The following is an 18,227-nucleotide window of genomic DNA, read 5'->3' as shown; positions in this document are numbered from 1 at the left end:
TTGTTTGCTTATACTTTCTTTGTAACTGCACCAATAATGTTATTGATATTGCTTTGAGTTTCTTCCAGTCTTATTTTATCATTTACAATATCTTTAATCATTTCATTACATGCATTCTTATAATCATTTGATTTCTCAAATTTTCTTTTATCTGATTCCTTAACTAAATCATAAGTTAAACCTCGTTGCTGATATAATGGTTTCTTAATTAAATCTTTGAATGCTTGAGATAAAGCACCTGATGCAATTCTTGCTACTATAATTGGTTGGAATTGCTGTTTAAGTTCATCTTTAACATTTGCGAAAACTGGATCGAATAAAGCAACTTTAAAGAATTTCTTAGCTGGAATTTCAGGTCTCAAATTTGCATATTGACCATCAAACTGATTAACATATTGTGGTAATCCATCCGGTCCTTCTTCAATAGCGTTTAATTCTTCATTGAAATAAGAATATGGATTATGACGGTATGAATTAATTGGACCATGTTCACCTTCTCCAATGTATTGTTTAACAGCTTTTCCATTTTCATCAAATTGCATAGGATAACATTCATTATATGCTTTACGTTTAGGATAATCAGATACAGTTAATTTGTAACCATTTATGACTTTAATATTACCTCGACCATCAGTAACGAAAACTTCATTTATACCATCAGGTTTTCCATTTGGACCTGTAATGTCTGCTTCATGTGCTTCCCAATTTGGACCATGACGTTTGGCATATGCTTGAGCTTCTGGTAATGTTAAAACGTTTCTCATTTGTTTAACATCTTTTTGAAGACCAGCAACAATATGAACTAATTCTTTCATTCCATCAGGAACTTTCATAGTTCTATTATATGCACCCCTTTTGTTTGTCCCTTGTTTTAATGGAACCTGTAAAAGATTTGCTATTTCTGTCATGTTTAATTATAAATAAAAAATAAAAATTAATTATAAAAAGTTAATCAAATTTAACACATCCTTTATTTAAATCAACTATTATTTTTCCATGTTCACCTAATTGTTGATATTGTGTGTAAAGTTCATTAATGCTCATTGGTAAATTCACTTGATAAAGCATAACGTTCAACTGTTGACGACTAAAACCACTGAAAATGAAAAGTGTTGATAGATTTGATTTAATGTTTGTGCTTAATGCTTTGAAGTATTGAACAGCCATGAAGAATGAACACTGAATGTGTCGACATTGAGTTAATAATTGATTAAAATATGATTTCTCATTTGTTATTAGTTTTGATTTCACCGCATCATCTAGAAAAATGAGTGAATGCAAAAATTCTCTATCAAAATTTGAAATAGAAAGTGTTTCAAATAATTCATCCCGTTGTTTATCAATAATTTTATCCTCTAATCCTTGCTTCTTGATTGTATTATATAATTCTTTATACATTAAAAAGTTTTTTAAATAATCTTCTGCTTCTTCTTGTGATAAATAAATAATTGGAATTTTGATTAAATGCTTTAAAGATTCAAATGTATCATCTGAAGGTGAACCTGAACGGTTGATATAAATTAACACATGTGAATGGGGGGAAGTGTTAGCAATAATGATAATTTGTTTTAATATCGTTAATGTTTTACCTTTATTCTGTTTACCAATTGCTGCAGTGATTGAATTTAAGTAACATTCAGAATATGGAATTTTCATTAATTTTTCCTTAGATAGAGCATTTCTATTATCACTCAATGCTTCATTAATCATATCATCTACGTATGTATTATATACTCCCGCTAATTCTTCATAAGGGGTGGATGAATTTAAATCCATTTAATCAAAAATAAATTTATAATTTTAAACATTTCTATTCATCAATATTTCATCATATGAACTTCTATACTGTGTGGTGTACCTGTTGGATGATATTTCAAACCTTCATCCGGTGTCCATGTCCAATATGTAGTCCTAGTAAACCAAACCTGAGGAGGATTTGTCACCTTTGAACAGTAAGTGTCATTTACACCCTGAATGATTGGATAAGCTTTCACTTGTACTGTAACTTGTGAGTTGAAAGTTTCTAATCCATCAAAGAATATACCCGCTCCATCACGTTGAACTGGAATAGTGCATAAGAATGAAGTTTGGTCTTTCCATGTTCTAGCTAATGGTGTGCCATCATCATCATTCAGTGGTCTAGTTAATGAGTCCTCGTATTCTTCCGTGCATTCATTCACTCCATCTAAATCAGAAGCTTGAAGCATACGTGTAAAGAATATGTCACCCACTGTGGTCATCGCTTGATCGGGGAAGTTTCTGGAATCTATAGTGACCTGAAGACCTCGAAGCATTGGATTTTCTAAAACTGTTCTTTGCATTGCATTCTTCGGAAATGCTAACACAACATCTGTAACATTATGAAGAGCGTATGAGAAATCTGAGCTAATACCTTCAGGAGTGATGCAACCTCCATTTAGTGAACGAACGTCAATATGTTGAGCTGGAATCATGAATGGATCTTCCTTACTGAATAAACGTGGTATTGCTTTAACTGATTCTTCAATTAAACCGTATCCTGGTGTAATGCATTTATCCTCTAAAACTTCCATCTTTGTGCATGAAATAATAACATCATCAACTGTTGCGTCAGCAGATGTAGAGGCTAAGCCTGTAATTAATTTGGCAGGAAGTCCGATTTGTTGGAATTTGCGATCATATTTATAAACATGATTCATAATCTTTTCATAATTTTCATCAGTTATCTTTTCATAAACGTAATTTTGTAAATCAGCAACTCTTAACGGGTCAACCTGACAAAATACTAAAGTATCCCTGAAAACATAATATTTAAGAATGATTTCACCAAATGATTTAGGATAATCATCGAACGCCTGAAATGCTAACAAATCATTTACCGGAATAATCATATCAAAAGTGACATCAACTTCTTCATTTGCTTTCTTGAAAACTTCTGAAGGGTCAATATATTTACCACATACTGAGTTATCATATTTTTGAACATTATTATATAACGAATGAACAAACTTTTTAACTTTCCTTTCTGATTTTGGTTTATATGTTGCAAATGCGAAAGATTCACGGGCACAATCCATCTGAAGATAACCAGCATCACCTCTTTCGGTTTCTACTTCTAATTGTTTAAAGCTTTGATTTGATGATTTGTAACCAACGAATAAACGCATGCATTTAAAAGCGGCATCACATGTGAAAGCTTTATTTGAAACTAGAGTTGCTTTAACTTTGCGTTTAATATATGTGTCACCTAATTGATTCACATCATGAGCCGGATTTGTAATTCTTAAATGAGTTTGTTTATCATCAAAATATGGAGCATCAGAGTCATAGCATGAACTTTCAAGTTCTCTATAATATCTTCTACCGTCATTCTTTGCGAATATTTCATTTATCTTTTCGAATGAATGAAACACATTTCCATTAATCGGTTTAGTGTTTGGCACCAAATAGTTAGTCGTCATTTATTAATAAATAAAAAATCAAAATTAAAAGATGAAAATGAATTTTTAATTTTAATGAAATAATCAACTATGGCTGCAGGTATATTTAAGAAACTGTGGGATAAAGTAAAAAGAGGAGCGAGTAAAGTTTGGGAAACATTGAAGAAAGGAGCAAATTGGATATTTAAGAATAAAGAAGCAATTAGTGACGTTGCTGAATCAATAACACCAAAAGCCGCCCCAATAAGAGAAATATTAAATAAAGGAGAAAAAGTTTATCAAAGACTTCAACCGATACTAAGATAAAAATAATATTTATTTTTCCACTATCTACCCCCTATTTTATTAAGTATTCCTTCAGCAATTCCACCAATTGCGTTACCTGCTTGTGCTCCCATCGCCGGATTACCTGCTTTAGTACCTAATACTCCACCTATGATAGTTCCTGCCGTTTTCGCTACTGGTGCCAAAAAGTTTGCAACAGGTTTAATAACCTTTTTATAAACCCAACCTGCAGCTTTCTTAATTCCATCCCATAATTTTTTAAAGAATCCTGCCGCCATTTCTGATTTAATAAATTATAAAATATATTTCATCACTTATATTCTAATTTTTATTTAATGATAAATGAAACCAATTTTAAAAATAAATGAAACAGAGGAGGAAGAAATAAATGAAAGTGAAAATGTTCAACAAAAAATAAACGTTGTTAAACCAATTACTGAAATAAAAATTTTTTCATCTGTTGATGAATTTAATGACTATTATGCTAATAATAAAAAATTATTTGAAGAATTGACAACGTGTAAATTGAATAAAATGTTTAAAGTTGATGGATTCAAAATTTCAAAAATAAAAGGAGTGGTTAGTTTGAAATCTATTCCTCAATCAAGAATCACCTCATTAATGAAAATTGATGATTTAACAAAAAGAATAGAAATTATTGAAGAGCGAATAAATCAAATTATTGATTTCATAAATCATGACTCGTTGAGCCCGTGTCCTTAAAGCTCAAGGCACAAAGTGCCCAGGACTTAAAGTCCATCACTGAGTTCAAGGTTATATTCATCAAATATTTCATTATTAAATGCAACTTCTGCTAGTTTATTTATTTTTTCAATACGATCATTTGAAAGTCTATCGTTTAATTTTTTCTGAAGTTTTTCATTTTCTAGTTCTGAAACTTTATTTGGATGATATTTAAACCCGTTAAATTCTTTTTCCTCAGTTTTGATCATTAATTTACAAAGAACTTTTGTGGTTGGAATTTGTTTAAACCATTTATCATTAATATTTGTTATATATTCAATATCTGGAATTAATTCCCAAATTTTTGCATTTTCAATTAATTTATTATCAAATGCAAAAGCAATAGGTTTAATATTAAACTTACCTTTATAATATAAACTTTCTACATAATCATCGAAATAAACATCTACTTGTTTAACATTTTCAAGAATTGGTGAAAGAGCATCCATTAATTGATTGACGGTTACGAATCTTGATCCACTCATTTTCATACAAATTAAAAAAAATAAATTATTCAAAAATGTAAGACATGAATTTTTAAAGTTTATTTTTTTATTTTTTTTATTTTTTTTATTTCATTATGTATGGGTTTAGTGTAAATGTCTTACAATTTTGAAAATTTTTTAAATCACGATTTATTCAAAAACGTAAGAATAAAAACCGTAAGAATCATACATTTTTTACTTCATATGTTAAAAAAAATGATACAAAATCACTCGATATTGTATGAATTCTTACGTTTACAAAAAAAGTCACAAAACCCGTATTATATACTACTGAAGTAAATTTTGACGATGAATAAAAAGGAAGCAGAGCTCCCTGCCAATAGAAATCCTGACCTTCAAAAGAACGTTATATATCATGAAAGTAGATTCTGGCAAATATTAAACGAGATTGAACTTCCTCTTATTATAATCTTGCAAAAATTATTTTTCATCCAAAAAACATATGACTTCTTTAATAAGAAATTTTCAGCCATTGCTTCATCAAAGCTTATGTCATACATGCCGCTCATTCTATTAGGTCTTGGAAAAACTTTGGAAGCGAGGCATTTTGCAAAATCAGCAGTACTATATGCTTTATTATCAAGCTTAGGCAAAAACACATTCATCAGAAGACGACCTGGGAGTTTTGCAGGTGTTTACTCTCCTGACTGTGCAACAACTTCTTCATTTCCAAGTAGACATGTTATGGCAGCTTCAATTATCGCTAGTTTTACTCCAATCAAAACTATACTAATGATTGCTGTCATATTTGACCGTTTAGTTATTGCAAATCATTATCTTACTGACTGCTTATTTGGAATGGGATTTGGATTTGCATGTGTTTATATGGCAAATTTATACGATGAAAGCAGCTTAATAATATGTCTTGCAGCATTTAGTGTTTTTATTTGGAAAGGAGGAGCCAAAATTATCGGTGGATGCATCCCTATAGCAGCATTTAGACTAGAACGTAATTTAAGTGTTCTCGTTTTTCCTTTAATTTTCTTAAGTTCCATTTTTAGAGATATAGCTCATAAAATGAATCACGTTAAAAAGGAACCATTTCATGATGCATGCTATATGTTATTTGCTCAAAGTGCTGTACTTTATCTGATGATCATCTCTGATTCATTTTTGAGAAAGTATATCACATCAGATATTCATGATTTAGGATCTATACTAGCAATTGCTCGTTCATGCTTTGCATCATCAGCTGAATCGAATTTGTAACTTTTAAAATAATTATAGATCAAATTTAAACATTGAAATACTACTTCTTTTGTTCAATAAAATAACAATATTATACTCTCTCCAGGAAATAATTGTTTTTTTAAATATTTCATTTAAAAAGCGTTGGTTCTTAAATTATTCACTTTGAATTCATTCTGATTGAAATAACCAAATTGTCTAAGGTAATAATACATCAATGTGAGTATTTTGTTGGAGAAAACATGAATTGATTGGACGGTTTAATGCTTTTGGAGCGCGTAGCTAGTATTCTCATTTGTTGATTCAGGTATATGAGTGTATTGGAGCTAAGTTAGATTACCAACAAGGAAAGAATAAAAGGATATCTATTGATATCAACTTTTTTGGCAAACAAATATGTATTTATGGCCAAATAAATCCATTCGATGTATTTACATTTGCCGAAATTGGCGCAAAACGTTATTTATTTTTATTTTTATTGATTCGAATAAATTTGAACAGTTCTCAAAAAGTGATAAGATGATTTGTTCTTTGAATCCTTAAAATAATATCCTGAAATAAAATTTTCAACTTTGGAATAAAAGTACGGTAAAACTTCCGAGTCAATTTTGGATAAGTTTTGATAAAAAAAAGTCAGATTCTGAAATTTCAATTGGTTGAAATGAATTCTCACAAGAGACATCAACAAAGTGAATGTTCGGAAGTTGATTATCGTGGACAAAACCTCTCCAAAATTCCATCGCATCAGCATTTAATTGATTGCTCTTCAATTTTGCTCCAACATAATAATATTTCTTCGTTTAAAGGTCTGAAAACAATAAACGGACTTAAGAAACTATTTCTTGATTCAAATAATATTAGTACTTTCAAGCATGCAGCTCCTCAACCATCTCTATCCGTTTTATCATTATCTAAAAATCCTATTTCTTCCGAAAAGTACCTTGGATTGATGTCATTTATCGTTTTTGGTGATAACCTAAAGATGATTAACCATAATCCAATATCTTTTGAGGAAAGATCGTGAGGAAAAAAACTTCGTCCTTTAGTCTTAAAAGATCTCCTTAATGAATGGATGATACGATCATTAAATCCTATTATACTTGCTGATTCGAATTCTCTTTTGGAGAAGAAAATTGACATTTCACAATTGGATCATTTTTCAAGAAGTTCAAAATCATCAAACGGGAAAAGTTCACCATCAGATCATAAAAATGATGACATCCAAAAGATTGAAATCAAAAAATCACCCGTTCTCGAATTTAATTCAAATAATGAAGAGAAAAGCCCTTTCTTAGAGATTCAAAATAAAAATTCACCAAAAGCATCGAGAACTTCTCGTTCTCGTTCTCATATTTATGATGCACCACAGTTGAAACTAAGTAGTTTTATAAATTATCCAGAAGCAAAGAATTTTTCTCCTAAATCTAAGAACAGTTTGCTCGAGTTATTTAATCTTGACAATACCAATTTAGAGAAGAAGCAAAATAAGCAAAAAATTGATCATTTAGAGTTAAAATCTAAAGAAAGTGATCATAACTCTGGATTTGACAATGAATTATCTCTTTCTATACCTTATTATGAGAACCTTCCTCTTGAAACACTAGCTTTCAAAGAAAATTCAAATCATGAATCCGATCAATCGAAAAATTGTTTGAATTCTGACGATTCTTTAACATTAATTATGACAAATAACGAAAATAGTAAAAAGAAGCATGTCCCACCTCCGCGCTTGAACTTTTCGCCAATTTCATCAGATGATTCCGACACAGAAAGCAGGGAACTGCAAACAGAAGAGCTTTATGAAAAGTTTTATAGAAAGCACAGAAATGAAATAACAACACCACATGATGCAAAGTATTATGTTCTTCAACATAAAAAAGATCGTTCAACACGAAAAATGAAAATCCGAAACGCATAATTGGAAATTGAATGCTTGTATATATAATAAAGATTTTTATCATGTAGTTTTTAATCAAATAAACTGTATTTTTAATTCAATCTACAGAAATGAACGTCAAACATGTGCAATTGTTAACTAAATGCTAAAATTTGAATTAGTAGCGTTATTGAGATGTCCCTTAACTATGAGCATCAGGAAGTGGAAAGCAATAAAAAAAAACGATTGAAATTATTTCGGTGTAAAAGGAAAGATTAAGAGAATATCGACTTTATTTTTATATCAAATATAACAGATAAACAAAACAACAAAAAATAAACAATGAATAAAATTATTGTTTCTTATCGCTAACTCTTGGCTTAGTTATTAATATATGCATTGGGTTTAACGAAGCTCTATCTAATCTGGAAGTGCATCCATATATTAATGGCTTGTAATTCAATTGGTTGAGTGAATGAGCCATCGAAATGTTTCCGCGATGAGGACGATTTCTTTTAATTGATTCGAAAAATGGCATATTCAGTAAATCATCCACTGTTGGTCTAGCAAGTGGATCAATTTGTAGGCAGCTTGTGATAACCTGTCTAAGTGCTGCTGACTCGACCTTGGAAATGGGGTACATACCAGTAGTAACCTCCTTTATGATGTCTTTTCGATCATCGCCATTAAATGGGAAGGTTTGAGTTGCCATGTAGAAGAATGTAATGCCGAGTGACCAGATATCAGCTTTTATTGAGTCATATCCTTTCTTGCATAGAATTTCTGGAGCCATAAAATAGATAGTACCGCGGAATGAATGACAATCAGCGCAATTAAAGTGCATTACTGACAGACCAAAGTCACAGACTTTAATTCTTCCGTACTTATCAATTAAAAAGTTACTTGGTTTGATGTCTGAATGAGAAATGTTTCGATCATGGCAAGCCTTAATACCTTGGAGAATTCCGTAACAATACCTTTTAAGCTGATCCTCGCAAATTTCGGATTCCTTCTTAAGAAGAGTCTCGAGATCATAAGGGCAATACTCCATAAGAAGGTAAATATATTCTTGGAATTTGTAATATTTGTACAGTGAGATAATGTTAGGGTGGTCAATTTCCATCAAGCAGTCTACTTCTGCTTTGTTGAATCTGTTCTCGGGAATTTTCTTTAATGCAAAAAATTGTTGATATTGAAGTGAAAATACCAGGTAGATTGTCCCAAAACCTCCCTTAGCTATGACGCTTTGAAATGTCATATTGTTATTTTTAAGAAACTCAAGCTCTAAAGTATCCATAAGAATTTCTGGAGAAATTCAAAGAGATCTCAATGTTTTATTTTTTTGAGATCGTAGTAAAGAAAAATGTTACAATTTAAAATCAAAATTATTTATTGATAACATTAGTTTGATAATATTGATGAAAAAAAATCAAAACGTATTCAATTTGGAATTGCTGTTGCTTTGATACGGTCAAGAATTTTTAAGTTAATATCTATTTTTAATTCAGGCAATAATGATATGGAGAACATCGAAAAATTAAAAGGAAAGAGAAAGGATAAAGAGTGAAAATTTTATTTTATAAAAATAATAATTAATGTGGTCTATCTATGATTATGAACTTATATGAAATATTTAAAAATTGAAAAATGTATCGGTTACTCAGAAAATATATGACTTTGTATGCGAACCCAAAATAATTGAATGAGTTTTCAACACAAAAAATTAACCAATCGAATGGAAAATATGAATACAATAATAATTGATATTAATCATTCAAAATTATATCTGAAATTTTACAATCTATTATTCTTGTTCTATATGTTAATTTAAAAATACACGTTTTAATGAGGACTTAATTTGAATACTTACCAAAATTGAGATAACGCTAACAATCAATTCAAAATTGTATGAGCTCCAAAATTACAAACAACAAAAAGTAATTTTTTCAAAATTCGATTAAAATAATCTTGATATCGCAATGTTTTCTATTATCTATCATATAATCATGCACTAAATATAAATAAAGTTTTAAGATTGATTGAAATTAATTGGAATATCATGAATCAAATTATTTGAGTATAGGAGATCGATATTTCGTTGGATGTTATGCTATCGCAAGATACTATGATTGTTTTTTAAAAAAATTCAATAATAAAACAAAATTGCGCCATTTTATGCCTCTAAAACCTCGGTCTGTGAAGCAACTGCCTTATATGTTATGCAATAGAGAATTAATTAAAAGGAAATCATATAAAAAAGTTAAGTAAAAGTAATCACTCTCAATTAGTGATATTTCTCAAGAGAATACTTAAACAATGGAGTATATCATTTCATGCAAATATGAATTTAAAGAAAAATTAATTTTTTCCGAAAAAATTACATACAAGCTTTATTAAATTGTGGCTTTCTTATTAACAATATTACGCATATTTGGTTTCCTGATTGGAACTAATGAGCAACGTCCAGAAGATAACTTAGTTAATCTTTGATAGGACGGTGCCATATTAAGAGCATTCTGGCTGCATGCCAATCTGATTCCTTCTTTCATTCTGAAAGCCGAAGAATTATAAGAATCGAAATATGGCATTTGGAGGAGTTCATCGATCGTTGGTCTCGCTTCTGGGTTAACTTGCAAACAAGACTGAATAAGGACTCTTAACTGTGGATTCTGTACAATGAACTGTGGATAAATACCCGAATTCAAGGATTTAATATAGACCTGCTTATCAGCAGCAAAAAATGGGAATGATCTAGTAGCTATATAGAAGAATGTAATGCCGATTGACCAAATATCGGCCTTTAATGGATTATATGGTGACTTCTTGAAAAGTTCTGGTGCCATGAAAAGCATTGTTCCACGATAGCAGGAACTCATGCAGTGTTCATCGTACATTCTTGAGAGACCAAAATCGCACATTTTGATACGACCATATTTATCTAACAAGAAATTGGATGGTTTAATATCATTATGAGCGATATTGCGATCATGGCAAGCTTTAATAGCAATTAATATATCATGCATATATCTGAGCATTTGATCCTCTGTAACATTAGTATTTCCTTTCAATAAATTGAAGAGATCATTAGGACAATATTCCATTAACATGTATACATAGTCTTCGAAGAAGTAATATTTGTATAAATTAACTATGTTGCATTGATCAAGACTTTTAAGGCAATCTATCTCGGCTTGGTTGAACTTCTTCTGAGGAATCTTCTTCAATGCAAAATAGCTCTGGTATTGGCTTGAAAAAACGAGGTATAAGACGCCGAATCCACCATTTGCAATTACTCTGGTAAACTCAATTCCTTCTTTTGCAAAGAATTCAGCTTCTTTCTCGTTCACTTATACTTTTTAAACCGAAGTAAAATGAATTTTGAAACAAAGTATAGAAAATTTAAAAAAGAATATTTACATTTGAATTGTGTGTGAGCTAAATATAATATGCATCCATTTAAATGTGTTTTATTTTCTAAATATTGAAATTGAATACTACTACCCAAATTTTGATTACTTCTAACAAAATTAAGAAGAGTGTTTATTCCATATCAACAGTAATTAGTAATGGAGAATATTTCTATCGAATTTGACTTTTATTTTTTTCCAGTTGAGCAAAAAATATTGTTTGATATTATCATGCGCATTTAAATTGCTTAAAATAAAAGTTTATTTTCTTTTCAATAATTTGTATTGACTTTTCATATCAGCGTTTCGTTTTGAGAGAAAATAAATGGTCGACCCATTCAATTTATTTTATTTTGAGTTGTGCTACCATTTATCAATTGAAAGTTCCTTAAAAAATTCGACCTACTTAGATATTGTTTTAATAATATGAAACTATGAACAATTTTGAATTTTAATTAATCTTATTTTTTTCTCAAAAAATAGCTATCTATAATACACTAAATATTCCAGATTCATTAATATCAAATATAATTTCCTTTAAGCCCAAAATCAAACTGTAGGAGATGAATTATAAAAATGTTCATTGTTTTATAAATTTGTATGTCGAATCTATTATACTATATTTTAATAGATGATTTTCAGATTCAAATCGTAATTGTCCTCAAATAATATTTAAATTAGTTCAAACTTGATATCCAAGCCTTTACCTAATTGAGATGGTTTAGAATAGTTAGTTTAATATCAATTATAAATGCCATTCTCAATATATTTAGTATAAATATCTTATTTTGAATATTCATCACTTTTTACTTTAATAAAATCAAATATTTCACATATAAAATGCAACAGTAACAGAAACAAGTATTTGAAAAGTAATAGAATATATAAATACACACAAAATTATTTAGTATAACAACAATCACAAACAATCGATGTATATATTAAAATTAATTATAAAAATTAAAGTTACTCATCGAAGTAATGAATAAGGCCGCATAGTTTTCATGTGTAATCCAAGAACTAGTCATGTTGTTTAAGCAGCCTTAAAAGCAACTAATATAAATCAATAAAGTTCAGACGAACTGTGCATATCTGATAGTAAAATGTATATTCAAGCATTTCTTTTTCATTAATATTAGATCCAGGACTAAATCCTAAATATTGTTTTGAAAAGTACAATAATTCGAAGAAACCTCTATATAATAAAAGGCTTATAGTTCTTAACGAGGCATGAAATCTTTCGACATCTTGGTCTTGACGTAGTTGATCTTGGTTTGATGACCCTTTGACAAAGTGGAATTGTTATGTCGACTTCAATACTCTTCCATTTCATTTCCTTTTTATGCCACTGCTCAACTGCGTTGAAAATATAGCTATTAATTTTGTTCGAATTAGTAATCTGCAAAATGCCGGAAGTGTTCAATAGAATGCTATTATAACAAGAGGATGAAAACACTGTTATAACGTTTCCATTGAACTTTTGTCTTAATCCATCAACACATTCGTGAGCACGAATAATTACTTTCAAATTATTTCTTCCGAGAAAGTCTTGAACGGCTTGGTCTCCATAGTAAAAACCAACACCACGAATGTTATCTGAGAAGTATGATATTTCTTCTGAAGGATCAGACCACATCATACCTGTAAGAACATTACCTTCATTTCCTTCTAAATCCATTGAGAAGATTGGTCGCTTCATTTGTGATATTTGTTCTACTTTTTCGAGTTTAGGAGCTAGTCCACCATGAACTAAGAAAAAGTGTTTATTTAAAATTGCAGCCAGAGGAAGGTATGCAAATGCTTCATTAAAGCAATCATACACGTAATCGCCATATTCTTTAGAACATTGTTTCTTGAAGCCGTAATCTTTGTTGAGACTTGCAAATTCATGATTTCCTCGTAAAAGAAAAACTTTTGTAGGGTAAGCCAATTTGAAACTGAAAAGGAGAGTTATAATTTCGATAGAAAACTCACCGCGATCGACGTAATCACCGAGAAATATATAGCCAGATGACAATGGATTTCCTGCGTAAGCCAGAATCCGAAGTAAATCGCGGAGATTACCATGCAAGTCTCCAACAATTGTATAATCACCTTCTAGATACATTAATGTTTGTTCCATTTTGAAAATTTCAGTCACTTGCGAAATTAAATTGATCAAATCTGCTTGTTTAAGCTTGGGAATTTCTAAAGATCCTGTTTGGATCTGTTGAAGAAGAATGTCATCATGAATTAAAGGCGTGTATGCATCAATGATGCTGCGGGGTAGCATTTTCAATTTTTATGAATTTTGCCATTTCAGAATTTGAAAATTCGCTAATCTAAATAGACGAACATTTTGAATGCTAATCGGCATTATAAATTTTAATTTGATTGAAAAATTAAAAGCGCTCCCAATAAAATTGAAGCAATTGGGTTTGTGCTATCAATAATTCTATTCAATTCGTGAATTCAAAATGACTATTGTTTTTATTAATTACAACAATGAGTATGTTATTTAAGATTCAATTTTCCTTTAATTCTATCGTCCTTAATAAAATGTTAATTATTCAATTTTCATAACATCCGAAATTTTAAATTCTAAACTATTGTACTTCACTTCCTATATAGATGCTAAACAATGATTTTTATAGCTTTTGAGGCATGTCACCTTTTTGACCAAAATTTAATTTCGTCTGTAAATTTTATATAAGAACCTCAATTTAAAAACAATTTTTGATAATGCAATACAATTAAAATCCCTTCTTTGAAATGATATCACTCTCAACTGATATCTTTTTTTTTATTCTGCGAAATTGAAGAATCCTTAGTTATCTAGCTTGTATTTTACCATATCACGAAATTAATATATTTGGTTTCGAATGGGTTTATAATCTATGTATTAGATAGCTCGAATAAAAGCTCTGAGATTCGATTGTTCAATAATATGCAAACCAATTCAAAATTTCCCTTAAATCTTCAATTGAGAAAGTTATTTGGTGGATTTTTATATGGTTAAAATGAAGAAAATACAAAATAATCAGTAAGGATAAAAAATTTCAAAAGGAAAAGAGTAAAATAACAAAATAATTTACAAACATAATCCGATAGACTGCTAATTAAAAGCAATCAAATAACTGGATACTAAAATAAAACAAACAAAAATATAAGAATAAATGAGAACAAATGCAAATGAGAGGATAAATTAATATAATAGTATATGTGAATATGTGCTGTATCGAGAATCAAAGCCCTTGAAATGGCAACGATGTATTGTGGATTGAAGCTTCGACTCCGCTTCGCCACATTGCATACAGCATTTGGTAGTTGAAGCATTGCTTAAATTCTTGATTTTGCTCTATTTTGAATAATAAAGGAATAGTACTAAAATAATCATGGAGCTGCTGATACCTTTCATTAACAAATTCGCGTTCTAAATTACCTATTATCTTCTTTGGAGGGAATTTCGGAAGGTTCGGAGGATCATTAAATGTTCTTCTTAAAGATTTGTGTACTGAACGGAGTTGACTATACCTTTTCTCAAATGTAAAGATCATAACATACTCTCCTTGTTCGATTTTAAGTAAAACACCGACTTCTATTGTGTATAAGACACAGTTAGAATGCTGATCGAAATTCCAGCTTTCGACACTTACATAATATTCTGGTAATGCCTTGCTCTTCTTCAATGCTTTACATTTCCATCCGGATAATTTGTTGGCTTTGATAAGAGTTCTAAAAGGCATATTGATTTTATCCTAGTGTCTGGCAGATTGTCAAAGCCGTGGCAGATGCCGAAATTGAATAATTCTTTGAATTTTAAACATGTCTAAATTACATTATATTATTATTTTGAACAATAAAAATATTTTTTGTTTGACTTTTATTATGTCACCTTTTTGTCAGATCAATATTTTTATCTTCTCATTATTTATATAAATGTATTATTTTGTTAATAAAAATATTCTGTTCAATTTGACAAAAATTTTAGATCATATTTCTTATAAAAAAAATCTGAAAATATATACAAAGATTAAAATTTGATATTATGAAAGCAAAATTTCCCTAATTTTCAACTTATATTTTTGAAATATTTTCAAAACCCATATTTTTGCATTGTGGTTAAGATAGTTTCATTCAATAGGATGGGACTATATCAGAACTCAATTTGTAATAAGAAGGTTAAAAAAAAATCATCGAAATAGATCTACAGTAAGTTAGAGATCGATTTTAAGAAAAAGTAACATTAATTATTTACAGCAGTCAGATTTCTTCTTCTTTTTCTGATCCTTAGTAAGATCAACTTTCTGATTCTCTGATTTCGCAACTTCTTGGGGTTCTTCCTTTTGTACTGATGAGCCGTTATTCAAAAAGTTGATTGCAACGTTAGAAAGCTCATTGAAGGCTTCATCAACATTGAAATTTGTTAAAGCGCTTGTTTCAAAATATGAAACTTGGTGCCTCTCAGCAAACGCAGCTCCATCGTCAAAAGAAATCGCTCTACGATCTCCAATATCAGATTTATTACCAACGATTACAAATGGAACGTCAACCTTTTCAGACAAAGTGCTAATCCAACTATCTAGTGCTTCGAAAGATGAGCGATCGGTTAAGTCGAATACGATCATGGCTGCTTTTGCATCTCTGCAATAAATTGAAGTTGTACTTCTGTATTCATCTTGGCCAGCTGTATCCCAAATATTCATTGAATATGTTTTACCATCATCAAATTCTAATGTTACACTTTTATATGCGGCACCAATGGTAGGTTGGGAACTTCCGTCGTAACGATCTTCAGTCCATCTCGTAACAAGGGTAGTTTTGCCGACGGCTGAGTTACCAAGAAGAACAACCTTCACAGCTGTTTCACCCATTCAGATTTATCTGTCAATTTACATTTTCAAGCGATAAAAGTTAATTAAGTACATTTAATGAATGTTAACTGTTTTAAGAATTGTAAAAAATTCACTAGCTATTCAATTAAAATTGAATTGAAATAATTTTTTTATAATATAAAAATGAACGAATGGATATAGATTTTAAATTGATAATTTTTTAATTCAACGGCGAAAAAAAAATTTTGTGATCGAAAATTCAGATTATTAACAAACAGGGAATAAAAGCAAAGGAATTCCTTTAGACTGGCCGTGAAAAACAATAAAAGTTAAAATTCGGTTAGACTATCATTTCGAAACAAACAAAAGACGGTGCTGTGGGTACTATGAGATAAATTTTAAAAACAAACAAAATGTTTAAAATATACTATGCAAGCGTCGAACTTTTGAGTAAATCATCAACGCAAACTTTAAATGCTTCAAACGAGCATCGTGTATAATCAGATAACGACTTATCTGATGCGTAATCTTCTAAATATTCGTTGATAAACGAACAATAAGTAAAATCTGTGTCAATAATTAATTTATGCCAAATTACAATGGTTTTATCAAATGATATGAATGTAGGAATGTCTTTATTTTGATTTTTAGCCTCAATTTTGCATATCTTAACAATTGATTCGCTAATTAAACTAATTCCATAAAAGATATCGATAGGATTGCATTCAAACATTGAATTAAAAAGGTATTCTTGTGCTTGATTATAAACTTTAGCTGATTCACTACATAAGGCCTGAAAATTATCAATGTGATTGCTTCTGAATTGTTTAACAATATATCCGCTTGGTCGAAACAAATGTTGATATCTATCAAATGCATATCTGTATAATGTTAAATAAATCTCAAAAAAATTGTCGGTATTATATCCAAGTGTATATTCTAGTTGTTTCGCATTATCAAAAATGGATTTGATAAAAGTAATTTTAGATGTTGTATCGAAAGAAAGTTTTTGCGTAGCAAATGCAAGCTCAAGTCTTTCAGTAATTGCAGATCTTGGAAACCAATTAGTCTTTTTATCCCTAAGACCCCATAAAGTATTAAGCATTTCATTTATCTGTTGCTTTGGGATAGCGTATGGAGTGAAATCTTGTAATGTGGATTTGTCATTAATAAAGTAATTTAAAATGTTAATTTTGTTGACTAACTCGAAAGATACTAATAGATTTGCATCTAATCTCGGAGGGATGAGAGTAATATTAATCATTTTATGTTGCGAAATTTCTAAATTATCAATAGCTTTCTTACAATAGTCATAGAGGCATAATATTTCTGCCTTTCTTCTGTCAATATGATCTGAAACTTCGCATTTGTATCTCTCTATTAATTTCCTGATTTTGATTTTGGCGTAATTTAATTCTGGGCAGTTTGTAATTAATAATGGATTTTTTGGAGGAGGCTTAGCTGGTTGTTTCCAGACACAACTTAATATGAATTGTTCGCATAAATTAATAGCGCTTTTATAATTCAATTTTAAGTTTTTAATGAAGTCATGACAATTATTCTCATTACGAACATCAAGGAAGTATTTCTGAATGTTTTTCGTTATAGTGGGTTCATTCGAAGTTTGGATGTTCATCCAAATATTAGAACAATTATCAAATTTGAAATTTTTTGTTTTAATAATGATGTAACAATGGTTGAATTTATCAATTTATCCGGCGAATAAGATCGTTTTATGGTTGAAAAGATTCAAAATAAACGTAAAATGCATAAATTGACTTTGAAATCAATGAAAATGCATTAATTATTTAATTTAAAATACTTTCTTCGATATTAATTCTTGTGAAAATTCAAAAAAAAATTGAAATTTCATTTTTTGATTTTAATTTTAACATTTTTCATCTTAAAAAATTAGAATCTGAAAAAAATTTGGAAAAACACGATTCTAGTACATATCGTAATTCATCATATCAAGATAAAATATGTGA

The 18,227-nt window shown here is 29.7% G+C and overlaps 12 protein-coding genes across 12 annotated transcripts, besides 1 other annotated feature; 3 read left to right on the top strand and 9 right to left on the bottom strand.

Annotated features, from left to right (window-relative positions):
• Positions 1–2,375: part of a mobile genetic element that runs on past the window's edge.
• Positions 9–908, bottom strand: TVAGG3_1055150 (uncharacterized protein; the record flags this gene model as incomplete). Its single annotated transcript, XM_051255855.1, has 1 exon — positions 9–908. One exon carries the CDS (start codon positions 906–908, stop codon positions 9–11), a length of 900 nt encoding a protein of 299 aa, XP_051081429.1.
• Positions 949–1,776, bottom strand: TVAGG3_1055140 (uncharacterized protein; the record flags this gene model as incomplete). The annotated part of the gene is made up of 1 exon (XM_001321122.2): positions 949–1,776. One exon carries the CDS (start codon positions 1,774–1,776, stop codon positions 949–951), a length of 828 nt encoding a protein of 275 aa, XP_001321157.2.
• Positions 2,376–3,509: 1,134 nt separating the features above from the next.
• On the top strand, positions 3,510–3,725 carry TVAGG3_1055120 (uncharacterized protein; the record flags this gene model as incomplete). The annotated part of the gene is made up of 1 exon (XM_001321121.1): positions 3,510–3,725. The coding sequence occupies one exon, from the start codon at positions 3,510–3,512 to the stop codon at positions 3,723–3,725; it is 216 nt and encodes a 71-aa protein (XP_001321156.1).
• A 728-nt stretch (positions 3,726–4,453) lies between these two features.
• TVAGG3_1055110 (protein of unknown function, DUF4108 family) lies at positions 4,454–4,897 on the bottom strand (the record flags this gene model as incomplete). Its single annotated transcript, XM_051255854.1, has 1 exon — positions 4,454–4,897. The coding sequence occupies one exon, from the start codon at positions 4,895–4,897 to the stop codon at positions 4,454–4,456; it is 444 nt and encodes a 147-aa protein (XP_051081428.1).
• A 228-nt stretch (positions 4,898–5,125) lies between these two features.
• Positions 5,126–6,641, top strand: TVAGG3_1055100 (acidPPc domain family; the record flags this gene model as incomplete). Its single annotated transcript, XM_001321120.1, has 1 exon — positions 5,243–6,163. One exon carries the CDS (start codon positions 5,243–5,245, stop codon positions 6,161–6,163), a length of 921 nt encoding a protein of 306 aa, XP_001321155.1.
• A 573-nt stretch (positions 6,642–7,214) lies between these two features.
• Positions 7,215–8,060, top strand: TVAGG3_1055090 (uncharacterized protein; the record flags this gene model as incomplete). The annotated part of the gene is made up of 1 exon (XM_001321119.1): positions 7,215–8,060. One exon carries the CDS (start codon positions 7,215–7,217, stop codon positions 8,058–8,060), a length of 846 nt encoding a protein of 281 aa, XP_001321154.1.
• Positions 8,061–8,062: 2 nt separating this feature from the next.
• Positions 8,063–9,326, bottom strand: TVAGG3_1055080 (protein serine/threonine kinase protein; the record flags this gene model as incomplete). Its single annotated transcript, XM_001321118.1, has 1 exon — positions 8,371–9,315. One exon carries the CDS (start codon positions 9,313–9,315, stop codon positions 8,371–8,373), a length of 945 nt encoding a protein of 314 aa, XP_001321153.1.
• A 550-nt stretch (positions 9,327–9,876) lies between these two features.
• TVAGG3_1055070 (protein serine/threonine kinase protein) lies at positions 9,877–11,508 on the bottom strand (the record flags this gene model as incomplete). The annotated part of the gene is made up of 1 exon (XM_001321117.2): positions 10,412–11,125. The coding sequence occupies one exon, from the start codon at positions 11,123–11,125 to the stop codon at positions 10,412–10,414; it is 714 nt and encodes a 237-aa protein (XP_001321152.1).
• A 402-nt stretch (positions 11,509–11,910) lies between these two features.
• Positions 11,911–13,740, bottom strand: TVAGG3_1055060 (phosphoprotein phosphatase protein; the record flags this gene model as incomplete). Its single annotated transcript, XM_001321116.2, has 1 exon — positions 12,621–13,697. One exon carries the CDS (start codon positions 13,695–13,697, stop codon positions 12,621–12,623), a length of 1,077 nt encoding a protein of 358 aa, XP_001321151.1.
• Positions 13,741–13,918: 178 nt separating this feature from the next.
• Positions 13,919–15,166, bottom strand: TVAGG3_1055050 (phosphatidylinositol binding; the record flags this gene model as incomplete). The annotated part of the gene is made up of 1 exon (XM_001321115.1): positions 14,650–15,150. The coding sequence occupies one exon, from the start codon at positions 15,148–15,150 to the stop codon at positions 14,650–14,652; it is 501 nt and encodes a 166-aa protein (XP_001321150.1).
• Positions 15,167–15,531: 365 nt separating this feature from the next.
• On the bottom strand, positions 15,532–16,390 carry TVAGG3_1055040 (GTPase protein; the record flags this gene model as incomplete). The annotated part of the gene is made up of 1 exon (XM_001321114.1): positions 15,655–16,278. The coding sequence occupies one exon, from the start codon at positions 16,276–16,278 to the stop codon at positions 15,655–15,657; it is 624 nt and encodes a 207-aa protein (XP_001321149.1).
• A 276-nt stretch (positions 16,391–16,666) lies between these two features.
• TVAGG3_1055030 (uncharacterized protein) lies at positions 16,667–17,875 on the bottom strand (the record flags this gene model as incomplete). The annotated part of the gene is made up of 1 exon (XM_001321113.1): positions 16,667–17,875. One exon carries the CDS (start codon positions 17,873–17,875, stop codon positions 16,667–16,669), a length of 1,209 nt encoding a protein of 402 aa, XP_001321148.1.
• Positions 17,876–18,227: the final 352 nt, after the last annotated feature.

The sequence above is a fragment of the Trichomonas vaginalis genome, chromosome I, assembly GCF_026262505.1.
Source record: "Trichomonas vaginalis G3 chromosome I, whole genome shotgun sequence".
NCBI lineage: Eukaryota > Parabasalia > Trichomonadida > Trichomonadidae > Trichomonas > Trichomonas vaginalis.
Note: the sequence above shows the minus strand (reverse complement) of the source record. Positions and strands in the feature narration are given on the sequence as shown.